The sequence below is a fragment of the Populus nigra genome, chromosome 5, assembly GCF_951802175.1.
Source record: "Populus nigra chromosome 5, ddPopNigr1.1, whole genome shotgun sequence".
In the NCBI taxonomy this organism is placed as follows: Eukaryota; Viridiplantae; Streptophyta; class Magnoliopsida; order Malpighiales; family Salicaceae; genus Populus; species Populus nigra.
This window is the reverse complement of record NC_084856.1, coordinates 13,901,973-13,915,452: the sequence shown is the minus strand read 5'-3', so window position 1 is coordinate 13,915,452 and position 13,480 is coordinate 13,901,973. Positions and strand designations below refer to the sequence as shown.

The window sequence follows — 13,480 nt, the reverse complement described above, 5'->3', positions numbered from 1 at the left end:
GTTTGAAAATATAGGTGTTTGGTTAAAACTGTGGTTGAAATTGAGGTTGAAGAAAAAGTAGTTTAATGTGTTTAATTAAGAATCTTTTTGAAATTGAGGTTATAAAATAATTTTAAAAAATATAAATTAATATTGATGGTTTTTAATTTAAATATTGTGGATTTAACTATTGCGGTAACATTATGAAATAAATCATACTTTATATAAAAATATTTTTATTGTTCTATTAAACTATCTACAATTCCATTACGTACAAAATTTATCTGACAAGAACTACAGTTTCCATAATTTTTTAGCGTGTAATAAAATTAGATAAAATATTATCATGTATAAAATTCACTCTAAACTAGTTTTTTTAAAAAAAATTAACAAAAAAAAAACTTAACACACTAAAAAAAAAAAAGAAGAAGAAGAAGAAGAAGAAGAAGAAGAAGTCCATGCAGTGCAAGTGAACAGTGCAAGAGAATTGCACTGTTCACTATTTTTAACATGAACAGTACAATTTTCTTGCACTGTTCATGAACATTGCATCATTTTGCGTTGTTCATGTTAATTGCACTGTTCATTGAACAGTGCAATTACATGAACAGTGGAAAAAAAGCATGAAATTCTTGCTTTGCAAATACTGCGTTTCCAACGCAGAAAAAAGATGGGACCCAGTGAACAGTATACCTTATTTTTTTGTAACCAAACGGCTGCAACTGCGTTTTAAAAAAAAACGCAGCCGCAGCCGCAGAGCCAAACGAGCTCTATGTTAAATTGCTAAATACAGTTTGATGTGGCTCGGTTTGGGTTCAAGCTGATGAACAACCCTACTTGGAGATGGTGTATATAACCTAATAAAATATCAAGGGAGGATAATCCTAGGCTTCCAACCTTGATTAAAAGAAAACCATAATCTACGTAATGGATATGCGATACAAATATAAATAGTACAGGAAAGATAGCGATTACAAAAATACTAAAATCTGTTGAAATAAAGTATCAAATATAAAATTTATATTAGAAGTTTTATTAAATAAGCTATAAACCAAATTAACTTTACAAGGTATGTCAAAGAACCAATTCAACACAATAGTTTAAACTTGTAGGTAAGGTCCCAAAATATAATATATATTATTCTTTAACACAACCCTTCAAGTGAAAGCCCTTTGGACTTGAAACTTGCATAGGTTCACATTGTCATGTGCTTAATTTTTATCAAATAAATAAGGATAATAAGATTCGAACTCATGACCGCTTGGTCATCCAGACTTTGATACCATGTCAAGGAACCAATTCAACTCAATAGCTTAAATTTTTAGATTAGATCTAAAGATATAATATATATTATTCTCTAACCGAAAAATCATAATTCTAAGTCAAAATGAAAAAAATAAAAATAAAATCTGAAATTAAGCTAAAACTACAATAATAAAAGAAATAATAAATTTGGTTTAAACAATATCTCGCCTACATTATACCAAGGGAAACTACTCGTGAGTGCTCCCACGCCATAAGCGAAGCACTCAAGCAAAACAAAAGCAAAGAGTCGAGTAAAAGATGCATAATGACACGGAAGGAAATTATTAACAACGCATGCACATGGGATGGCCATAAAAGAAAGATTCTACTTGACTGTATACCACAACCTGATAATCAGACAGAAGAAAAAACAAGCTAAAGGATGACCACCGTGGCATTAAAATGAGCAAACACTAGTTTCAGTAAAATGTCTTCAAGCATAAAGAACTCATCAGTGCATGTAGTTTGAACAAGATTCAATTCGATTGAATGGCATTCCACTAATTTTCAGTAAAATGTTTTCCTTCGCAGAAGGATTTGCTGTGTGAACTTTTCTTTTATATTTTGATTTGATGCAAGTACTCTGCCTAATAGCATATCATTTAAAAGTTGCTCTCACTGATCATGTGGGCATTCTTTTGAGTCTCCTGTTTTGATGTCATTGAGCTATCAGACTCTTGTCGATTACTTTGTCTTTCCATCATTCCATGTAAGGTCTAATGAAAGTCCTTCGCCACCAGACCTCAAAGGCTCTCTGAAGATTAGGACAATTATCACCGGACTTCAAAAAAGTTCCCAACCAAGAAAGCAAAATGGTCTGTTGGTTCTCCAGGGGTAATGTGAGAATCGTCCTCCCAATCCCTTCCTCCACTACCTTCCTATCAAATGACCTGCATCCATGTTGCAACCAACTGTAGTCACTGATCAATGGCTGCAACCAGGTTTGTAACAACAAGTGACGAGTGTCTTTTGAAGGTAGCAGCTCCCCTCTTCCAATTCCAACAAATAGCCTTGATGTAATGCAGCTAACATGGTAACGAGACACTATAGGTAGCTTTGAATGCAGGGCTGTCAACTCTTGCTGGCTAGACCACATTAGAGCAAACTCATCCGCTGCTTGTCTGTCAGCTAAAATCTCAAGCAACCATGAGAGATTATCAGCCTCAAGAGCTATTTGCTTTACTACAGTTTGCTTACTGTTTACAGGCTTATCAGTAAACTCGGGTTCAGCTGCTTTTTTAAACAGAGATAGTAGTGAATTCAAGCAAATTCTGCAGGAGCTATAAATAGTTTCGTTGCAGATATCAGATGAACCTGCATAACTTGGAAGGCTGCTATTTTCACGAAGGAGCTTCAGTACTATGGATTTCATTTCACGCCGGCCTTTTTCCTCGTTGCTTTTGAGAACAAGTTCCATTATGTGGGAAATTGTATCTTTAGATGGATTAGCAACAGTAGAAAAGACTCGTTTCAAAACTGGTGTGACCTCGATACCTTCATTCTGGAGCCGTGTAACCAAGGAGACCACTTTCTCTTCTTCTTCTTCCCCAACCCATGGAACTGCTTCCAAATACTCCAAGCATGACTGGATGCATGTGTTGAAGCTAAGAAATTCAGCAAACTGCAAAAAAGTTCCGTTTGATGATGGGCGTTAATGGATGTAAAACAGTATCACAAAATTCCAGACATATTAATTTCTAAAGGCAGCAAGGGCGGGCACTGACAAAGGCTGATTCAATACGTGAAAATAAGGCCACACTATCCAGTATAAGCCCTATATTAGAAAAGAAAGGAACTAACACATGGATATCAAATCAGAGTCTAATCAATATGTTGTTCCTGGATCTAGCGACAAATGCACGGTGAGAATGAATACAAAAGCTGAAAGAGGAGAGAAAATATACATGTGAAGGAGCTAAAGTGGTCCGTAGTGAAAAGGCAAGAGAATATCACATAACCACTACCAAATCACAACTTTGTGCCTTCAAGGCTTGGTTCTAGCCATATGATCTTGAACACAGTGGCCATGGCATGAAATGGTATTATTCAACTTGAATTTGTAAAGAGAAGAAAAGGGCAGCCTAATGCATAGTACATTTGTTAATGTTGACAACATATCTACCTCTTTTCTTTATAAAATCCCTTCACCTTTCATCTTTCTCAATCCCAAACTAAAATCAATTTGAAAACTCAAGTTTTCCATCTTTGGCATTTGAGAATCATTCATAAATTTTACAAATTATCAGCGCCCAAAATTCTGTTTAGTTGCATAATGGAGACATGTAATGACTTCTCAATTTAAAAGTTGCCCCAAAAAATTTTGGTTTCTTTACACATGCCAAATTATAAGAAACATGATATAAAGAGAGTGCTGCTGGAAGCGTTTTGTTACAGTATAGCGTAAGAAATGAAAGCAATTACAAGAGAGCAGAAGAATTGAAAAGATGAGAGAATAGTCAAACCACAACGTTTAGCTATACACATCAAGAAATCAAAGCCTGGTATGGTAAATGCTTATGTTCAACATAGGACATGAAGCTTTAACTCCAAAAAGGAGGGAGTTAGCTAGCAAGATACAGATATACAGTCCTAATAACAATAATGTTCCAGTCAAACTGAAACAAGGACAAAGAAGAACATATAGATTGCAGCTAGCTCAGAGCAGTATAGATTTTCGACACCAAATTAATTAACTTGGACTTTTATATCTAATATAAGAACATAGTTAAGAAATAAATATATAAAACACAAGCTAGATGTTACTGCCACTATTCCCTGCATAGTGAGTGCGGCACAGTGTCCTGCAGAAAATAATGCCACTAATTCGAGGAATGCAGGACTTATGTTCAATGTAAAGAATAGATAACGGTAGTAGTTGAAAGTAGTGAACAGTCTAGTAGAAGAAAATAGTTTCTTGTCGGAGCAAAGCTGCAATGCGGGAGAAAGAAGAAAACTTCGTATTTGCAGTGAAACATGAGAAAAAGGCTATTGGTGAGTAGTTGTAGGCAAGCTCCTCACAAACCGCACTTCATGGCATATCCAAAACATTTTTAATCACCATTTATATTCTATGTGATTTCTTGTCTTACAATTTTGAATCATATGCACTAATCAACAGTTACGATAAATATATATCCTTAAGGCATCCTTCAACTGAGAACTAACAGTGGTATCATGGTGCTTAAGATAAACTAGTAGGTTGGAAGCTTAGAGAGCTGAAAAGGGTTGTGGCCTTACACTTGGTGCTGCATAGGTGACCATGCATGAAGGCACAGAAGAAAATATTAGACATCGGAAATGAAGGGAAAATATTGATTGCTTGTGCAAAGTATCCAGAATATTGCTCCTAGTTTCGTTCTGGCTAAACCACCCTTGCCTATCTTTAGACCGTTCTAATTTCTAACTGACATGGACATTCTGGCATTTTTCTAATTCACACTTGCGATTAATAATCTAAATAATTTCGTCCATGTTTACCCAGCACAACGTTACCAATTTGGTAGCCAGACTGCTTCAGAATTCCATCACATCTCCAGATATCTAGATTTCCTAATATTTAGCAATCTTGCTTCTTCATGGTAACATCCATAACCAGTCTCTTTCTAGACAAATCCAGGAAGAGCATTGCATCTTTAATACGCCTTATTTCTCTGTAGATACTCCAAGTAAACCTTGAGTTAATTAGATAAGATACATGCATAGCCATTCAATTAACCATCTTGACCATTCTAATCGCTTTTTGTCAGAAAAGCCCCTAGCAGCTAAACAATAAGATAGACTATCTCTAGAGAAGTAAAACATAGGCAAGAGCAATGAGACACTTTGTATAACCTTTTCAACTAATAAATAAACAGTAAAAGTTGTTTCTTCAATGAGTAAAACCAGAACAAGTTGAATCCTAGGCTTATCCCAAACCCTTCCTCACTGACCCCATCTTTTAACAGCTTCAGTGAAAGGACCTAGATAATGGATGCTGCTAGATCTGTCAGAGGAAGGGGGCGGGATGGAGGGCAGGGTGGTCTAGCCAGATCTTCCAATGGAGACAGGTATGTTTTTTATTACATGCTACACTATAATCCCACAAAAAAGCTTTCTCCTGACCTACCCTTTATCTAAAATAGGATTTTTCCAGGGCAACTTCACAATCAAACATCATTACAGGTTGGACATAAGCTACATAAAAGAAAACGAGATGTATACAGAAAAATTGCAATAAAACGTAGTGAAAAGAAGGAATTTGTTGCCAGTTAAATACCTTGAGGATTCGAAGCACGCGTGAGACACTTTGCTTGATCAACCTCTGCTTCATCTCCTTGCAATACATCAGTCCCATAGTTTCAACATATATCTCTACATCCTCACAATCATCAATCTCTAGACAGGACAGATTGGACTCCTCTTCAGAAAGCTTATTGGCAAAAAAGCTGCTATTCTCCTCTAGAACTTTTTTGTGGACACTCAACTTCACACAAAAACCTTGTTTTCCAAGTAAGACTACCTTCATATCACTGGTTCCAGGTTCCCCAAATTCAATTGCCACCTTCCTTGGCAAACTTTCTATCTTAAGCCTTGGAGTTCTCTCGTTAACAATAGAAACACTAACACCAGGTGTATCTGAGCAACGATTTCGTTGATCATCGGAAACAACTGCTGATCTTAATGGAGTTGGTGGTGGCTTTCTCTCATTAGAAGGGGTCTGTTTCTTTTGGACAGTAGTCTTAGGTGTTGGTGAAGAGGGTTTGGTTTTGTTTAAAGGATTTTGAGCTTTAATGGTGTTTTGAAAGACAACAGGAGAGGGACAACACCAAAAACCCTCTTGAGTTAAAGCAGTTGGGACATTTCTGATCTTGGTTTGACCTTGTCCTACACTTGTAAGTCTAATTTCAGCCATGTTTAAGAACAACTTACACCATTTATTCAAATCAAAATAGGATTAAATTTTGAATGATAACAAAATGACAACAACAAGCTGGTTTTCCTTCAAAAAGACTCGAGAGAGAATATAAATATATATACATATTGAAACTGAAACGCTGTAATTCAAGTCAATCCTGGGAATCCGAAAGTCAAAAAAAGAAATTTCTCTAGAGCAAAACAGCACTACAAAAATGCTAGAAGCAATTGATAAGATTTTCAAGGAAAATGAATCACCTAAAATTCAATATACCCCAAATTACAACTTCAAGAAAACTAAACACAAGAATTATAGTTTAAAGTTAGTAAAAAGATAAGAACACAGTTCCAAAGAGGACTATACTTGCAAAAAACTTATGCATGCAGAAATCTGCACTGCCAAAAAAGCAAAAGAAAACAAATATATACAGGTTCTCCTTTCTACTCAAACTCTAAACTAGAACAGACTCTAGACAGAAATTCATAAGAAACGCTCATAAAAGAACCATAAACAAGCATGAAATTTAGTAGCTCTGGAAGCCCAAAACAATAGAAACTTGCCAAAATTTGAAAATTTAAAGAATTACTTGAAAACCCATCTCTTATCTCTTATTTTTTAAGGCCGCAAGTGCTTAAAATGGTTGAAAGTTAGCTCTAGTGTCAAGCATCAAGGGAACCATGAACAGAGAGTTGCAGGGTGGAGTAATGAGTGTTATGTCTCTTTAAACTGTCTTAAAAACAGAAACGAAAAAAACCCCACAAAACACACCCCCACTCCCACTCCCACTCCCACTCTAATAAAAAGCAAAACAAAGTAGTTATGGGCTCATAGCTTTGTGTCTATCTCATGCTTTTGATGATTGTATGTGATGCGGGTCTCAGAAGACACTCAGCCTGTGCATGGCTTTCGTTCCCTCTCTCTAAAAAACATATTCTCTTTCTTTCTCTATCTAAAAAAGCACTTTCTCGTTAGCGACCAAAATATGCTTTTTCTCACATCATTAGTATTACTAAAAAAATATCTACTAATATCAAAAAAATATCATTAATAGTAATTGAAATGGATTATTTTTATTAGCTAAAAATGATGGGTAACTCACATGTATTTTATAGCAATTATGAATCACTCTAGTTATTGTTAGTGACCTTCTTAATATAATTAAATTTATCTCGTCAAAATCTTTTTTTTCTCTCTCTCATCTCTTATTATTGTAATGTATGAGGAGAGAGAAGAGAGAACAAATAAATAAAGAGAGAGAACTTGAAGGCACACCAAATATTTTATTATGACATCACCAGTAGCATCTAAAATATCTCGACGAGACGAATCTAATAACACAAATGAAGGTCGTCAATGGTGACCGGAGTAAGCCACAGTTGCCGCTAAAGGAAAGTGAGTCAACCTCCATCTTTGGAAAGCTAGTGTGGTCTACTCCGGTGACCATTAGTGATTTTTTTTTATGTTGTTGGATTCATCTAGTCAAGATTTTCTAATGGTACTAGTGGTGTCATAATTGAAGTTTTGACACACCTTTGTAGTCTCTTTCTTTATTATTTTTTTCTCTATCCTCTCTCTTATCTTTTAATTGTAATTTGTACAGCTCATTTCATATATTTTTTTAATTGTCGCATTGAATGTTGCATTTTTCAATCGTTACATGTATAAATTATGTTATTTTGCCAATTATATCTCATATTGTATCATTTTAACAATTAAAAAAAAAACATTATGCTAATAAGAAAAAATAGTCTTGTTTCTTTTGGTTTTGTATTTATAAGGGAATTTAGTTTGAGTGGTGCAACTGTAGGCTATATATGAAATAGATTTTACTTAAGCGAGGTGTCTCGGGTTTGCCCAACTCAAATGCAAAAAACCTCTATTATGTCTCTTATAGTTTAATCGTTTTTCCCCCTTTATCTCCCTTGTTTCATAAATTAAACTTTACATTATTAACTTAATAACTTTATATTACTTTACATTCTCAAGCTTTGGTGAAAAAAAAATCAACAAAAAATATATTATTTACAAGTTTGTCATTGTAATATATTTAATGCCTAAATAGTAAACATTATGTCTTGAAGAACATTTTGCCTTGAACTATTCAACCTTTTATGTAAACCAAAACAAAAGTATTCACATAGTTCTCTACCTAAATATTTTCTCTGATTCTCACGGTTGTGTTTATTTTAATCTTGAACAACTCGAAGTTTCATGAATGTTTTAGAAAAATCAATTTTTTTGTAAATTCTCAAAGAAGTGATCACATTTCTTACTCATATAGGTGATCTTCCATTAAAAGTATTTAATACATGAGTGATTGACTTTAATGTAAAAGGGAGATTGTAGTATATATGCCTTATAGAAAATCGATTGATTACACATGGCATTGACTTTCTTCATGTATATATATATATATATTTAATTTATTAATAAGGCTTATTTATCTTTAATATTCATCAAATATTTTATTAATGAATCTAATATTTGATTAATGAGTTTAGAATAAAGATAAAGTTCTTAAGACAAAAATGACTTGCAAATAAAATTATAAAGTTATTATAATTATATGTTTTTTATTTTATAAAAAGAAACGGTTGTTTTCATTAATTGAGGTATGAGAGATACTTAAAATTAATATGTAGGTGTTTGTCAGATGACATGTACATTGAACTGACCTGCATGAGAATTTCATGTGGAGAGATCACAAGTGTCTATAAAAAGGCTTACATGGCGGTTATATAAATGATCTTTAGACTTGAAATCACTTAGTTATCTTATATAAGGAGTATTATGTTTTGATCTTGCTATACATTGTCTTAATCAAGGGAAACAAATGAGTAGATATTATGTATAATATAAACTATATGAAGGTATTTGAATAATCAAAAAAGAACTCGTCACCCTAGGTGAATTAGGGAAGATGTTCCATCTGTTCTCAAATAGTATTGATTGTAAATCCTTTTACGGACTGTAATGAGATTTGAAAAACATTTATAATCTTATTCAAATAATCAATAATTATTGTTGATGAAGGGATAATAATTATTCAAATCATATTCAAATAGTATTAATTCAAATAATCACGTGTTGAGAGCAAACATGATTTAACAGAGTAAACACGCTTCATACTATAATATCTAAATCATAATATTGTTGATGAAGGGAAAATAATTACACTAAGAAACTGGTCACTGAAAGGTTAATCAAATCATTTATAACTTTTCTAATATTTAGATGATCATAACAAGTTGTTAGACATTATACTTGATCTTTAAATATAAATCAATCAATTATTGAATTGATAATAAATTAAATTGTTTAATTTATTTAATCCTATTTTATTTAGGATTATGATTTATATTTGAACCAAATTATTAGAGAGTCTAATAGGTCACACACATAAGAACTATTGGTTAGAAATTAAAACGGGATGATTAATCAAGTGTGACTTGATTATAAGTTTTAGAAATTAAAAACTATAATGTATTTAATAAAAGGGATTACAATTCTAAACTTAGAAACAATCAAGTAATGGCTTAATTGAAAAAATTCCTAAAATTAGCCTAAAATAACATATACGATATTATTTAAAGAAAAAATTGATATTTTGTTATTTATAGGGTTTTTAGGCTTCCCTATAAATAGAATATTATATCTCTCTTATTTTTTAGAAGTAGAGTTCGGTACAAAAATACCTAAAACACAAAAGAAAAAAATTAGCACTCAAAAGTATAACAATCTCTCTCTTCTAAAAATGTTTAAGAGATTCTCACTAGTGGTTTGTGTGAATTATCATTAGAGATTGGACACTTGGATGACTTATGGTTTGCGACAACTTAGCTTTGAAGCAATTATTCAAAACCAAAAATAATATTTAATCTTCAAGTAATTTTTAGATAAACCCTAAACAACTTTAAATCTGTCTAAATGGATCTTAAAGCTCCTTAAAAAAATAGCATTCCTGTTGCATTAATGTGTTTCGGGAAATCCAACAATATCTAGCCAACTTTCATAAATTAGAAAGTAAATCAACTCATGTAATAAATAAAAAAAAACAAGAAAAAAGTACACTTATCTACTCTAGTTATACACACACACACACACACACACACACACACACACAAATTAGAGAACTTATAATAATTTTACTTAAATATTTTAGAGAATAATATAAAATTATTCTTAGAACTCCCCTAACAACTTAAATTATTAGGTTGATATGGTTATTTGACATGGTATCTGTTAGGTGAGGTTCCAAGAATAGTTTTATATTACGTTCTAACATGCTTTCTCAAGTGAAAGTTCTTTGGTCTTAAAACTTGTACGGGCTCACATTACCCTATGCTTAATTTTTATTAATAAGAAAGAGGATAGTAAGATTTGAACTCATGACTATTTGGTCAACAAGACTCTGATACCATGTCAAAAAACCATCTCAACTCAATAGAAATGTGTTTTTCAAAGTTAAAGTGTGCTTAATTTTTATTAATCAGAATGAGGGTAGTAAAGTTGTAAAAAATATTAGGATCAAGAGACAACGATAAAGTTTTATGATGAAGATGAAAATGATTTACCCTGGGTTCAATATTGTTTATATATACTTGAACTCGTGTGAGTATTTCTAAGTATGATGGTCTAAGTACTTGTCACTTGTAGTTTTAGATTACTTAGGGATAAAAAACCAAAACAACAAAAGGGCTTTTATAAAATTTGTTCATGTTCTGGATTTTATAGGTTGTGTATCATTGATGATGGACTCTAGACCAATTCCTTAAGTGACACATAACCAAGATGTCTTATTTATTGCATGTATTTTTTTATCTTCTTGGTTAATAAAAGTTTAACTCGGCTTTGTGTATGGGTACCTTATCTAATATGGGTCCCACAAGATGCATAAGATACCCTTGTTATTTATGGATCAATCGTACTTTTTTTTCTCTTTATTACCGCAAAAAGTATAGATCGATCCTCTTTGTTGTTCATATTTCAACTTCACTTTTTATTCTATTGATTTCTATTTTTTTATCCTTGGCCCTTTTGTTAAAGTTTTATTTGTTTTAATTTAATCCTTTAATTTGAATTCGTCATGTATAAGTTTTTACAATTTGGTCCCTCTTTTGATTTCTATTTTTTCTTTTTGGCCCTTTTGTAAAAGCTTTGATGTTTTCAATTTTATCCTTCATTCCAAGTTCATGATGTATTATTTTTTTTTAATTTGGTCCTTTTTTTTGTTTTTTTGTTAGATTTATTTTTCTTTTCAATTTAACCCTCCAATAAAAAAACATTGTTGCACTCTAATTTATTTTTTATTTTCATTTTCATTTTCATTCTTTTAATTGCTATTTTTTTTATTTTAGATTCATTTATGTAATTGATCTCTTATCTCGATTTCATCCTCTGGTTGATTTGCTAGGAATTTGGCTTCGCAGTTTTTTCATGTATGATACTTTTGGTCTAATGACCCGGGTCACGGGTTTGAAATGTTAATGTCGGTCAACATCCTCTCTTTTTTTGGCTTATTTTCTTTTCTAATTTCATCGTTCGACATTAGTTTTTTTTTTAATAGCTTTGTGATTTTCTTTAATTTTCTCTTTATTGGGTTATCTTGATCTCATAATCTGGGCCATGAGATTTTCAGGTTAACCCGGGTTAGCTCACCTCTTATTACCCAAGTTACATGTATATCATACCGTCTCGGGTTGACTCGAGCTAATTTGTTTATCTCTTTTTTACCCGCCAGTTACGTACTTTCAAAGGTTTTTTTTTCATGTTATCATGGTCTTTTTTAAAGAAAAGAAAAGGAAAATTTGTTTGTTTATTATCGTTGCAAATTATCCTTATCATTTGATTAAAATAAAATTAACTTGTTAAACCCGGTCAAGGCTATAACCTGAGTTGTTGTTTTTTTTATTTTTGAAACGTGCTTGCATCACCTAGACATTATTTATTACATAAAAAAAAATATAAACATGTGGCATAGTGGGAATCCATGTCTAGAGTTCGCTATATCCAAATTACCTATTGAATGGAACAATATTTTTTATTATGACCATTTTAGAGGTTGATCCCTGCATGTGCAGTCCATCCAGTTATCTATGCTAGCTACTCTTAATTAAAACATAAGGAAATAATTGGTACAATTATATATTTAAAGATATATTAGACAAGATCTTTAAAATACAAGTTCATAAGAATTAATTATCATATTCAGTAAAGGGTATTTTTCATAAAAATACATCATGTGCAAATCATGTTTCTTTTTCATTAGTTTGGATGAAAAATGGAAGATCTTTTATTTAGAGATTAAATTGATGCAATTAAATATATAAAGATAGGTTAAAAATTCACCCCATTATATAAGGATGAACTAGTCCATTTTCCTGAAAACTTGCAACATTTGTTAAAATGAGCAACCTAAAAATCACTATAAGCTAAAAAAAAATCTAGAGAATTGTAATCTAAAATTCAGAGGAAAAAAAACCTTAGTTATAAATCTCAGTGTCTAAATTACTAAACTATAGCAAGACAAAAGAAATAAAAAAACAAAAAAAAACAATAGAGTAAATGATGTGCAACTTCCGCACATCCATCAGGGTTGATAAGTTTGATCTATTATGTATTAAGTATGAATAATTATAGATGCAAGTGAAATGAAGTATAGATTGGGTAAAATTTTCTTATGAAAATTTAAAAGAAAAAACTTAAAAATTGTAATTATGTGTTTCTCAATTGTTTTCCTTATCATGTTGATAAATTATTAGAGAAAAAAAAAAAACAAGAATGCATGAGTTTTTTACTATAGCAATCAACAATGAAATTTTTCTTTTTTATAATTTAGTCCTCAAACTTTGTTTCTCTTCAATTGCATCCTTTTATTCCCAAATTAATTACCAAATTATCAAAAAAGTGTTAAGGAGGGTCATAATTGAAACAAAGGGGACCAAAGTGTGAAAAAAAAAATTCAGTGGCGGTTTAAAAAATGGGTCAAAATGTTCACTTTGGTCCTCTTACTTTATAAATGATAACATTTTGGTCCCTCAATATTTCAAAATTTTAATTGTGATACAAAAATTTATTTTTCAATTCCTGATTTGAGAGAGGAAAGAGAAAGCGACTAGAATCTGGTGGATGAGAGAGTCTCGTTTGACACCGATTTTGGCCATGAAAAATATTAATTTTAGTGTTAATAGATTTCATTCAACGAGGAGATTTTATCTTAGGTCTTCTTTTCCCTTCATTTTCCTCGAGATTGTAGATCTAAGCCCAAGAAGTTTCTTATTTTTTGGTTTGATTTTGGTTTTT

At 31.9% G+C, this 13,480-nt stretch overlaps 1 protein-coding gene across 1 annotated transcript; it reads right to left on the bottom strand.

Moving 5' to 3' along the window:
- Window positions 1-1,653: 1,653 nt before the first annotated feature.
- On the bottom strand, window positions 1,654-6,925 carry LOC133694012 (BTB/POZ domain-containing protein At3g50780-like). Its single transcript, XM_062115421.1, has 2 exons — window positions 5,540-6,925; window positions 1,654-2,905 (listed from the first exon to the last, which is right to left on the bottom strand). The coding sequence occupies exons 1-2, from the start codon at window positions 6,173-6,175 to the stop codon at window positions 1,985-1,987; spliced, it is 1,557 nt and encodes a 518-aa protein (XP_061971405.1). The 5' UTR covers window positions 6,176-6,925; the 3' UTR covers window positions 1,654-1,984.
- Between the last annotated feature and the right edge of the window lie 6,555 nt (window positions 6,926-13,480).

Excerpts from the sequence above, each read along its gene's own strand:
- LOC133694012 (XM_062115421.1), bottom strand. The coding sequence starts at position 6,175 with ATGGCTGAAATTAGACTTACAAGTGTAGGACAAGGTCAAACCAAGATC. Across the intron at positions 2,906-5,539 it reads GCGTGCTTCGAATCCTCAAG|TTTGCTGAATTTCTTAGCTT; the intron begins GTATTTAACTGG and ends ACTTTTTTGCAG.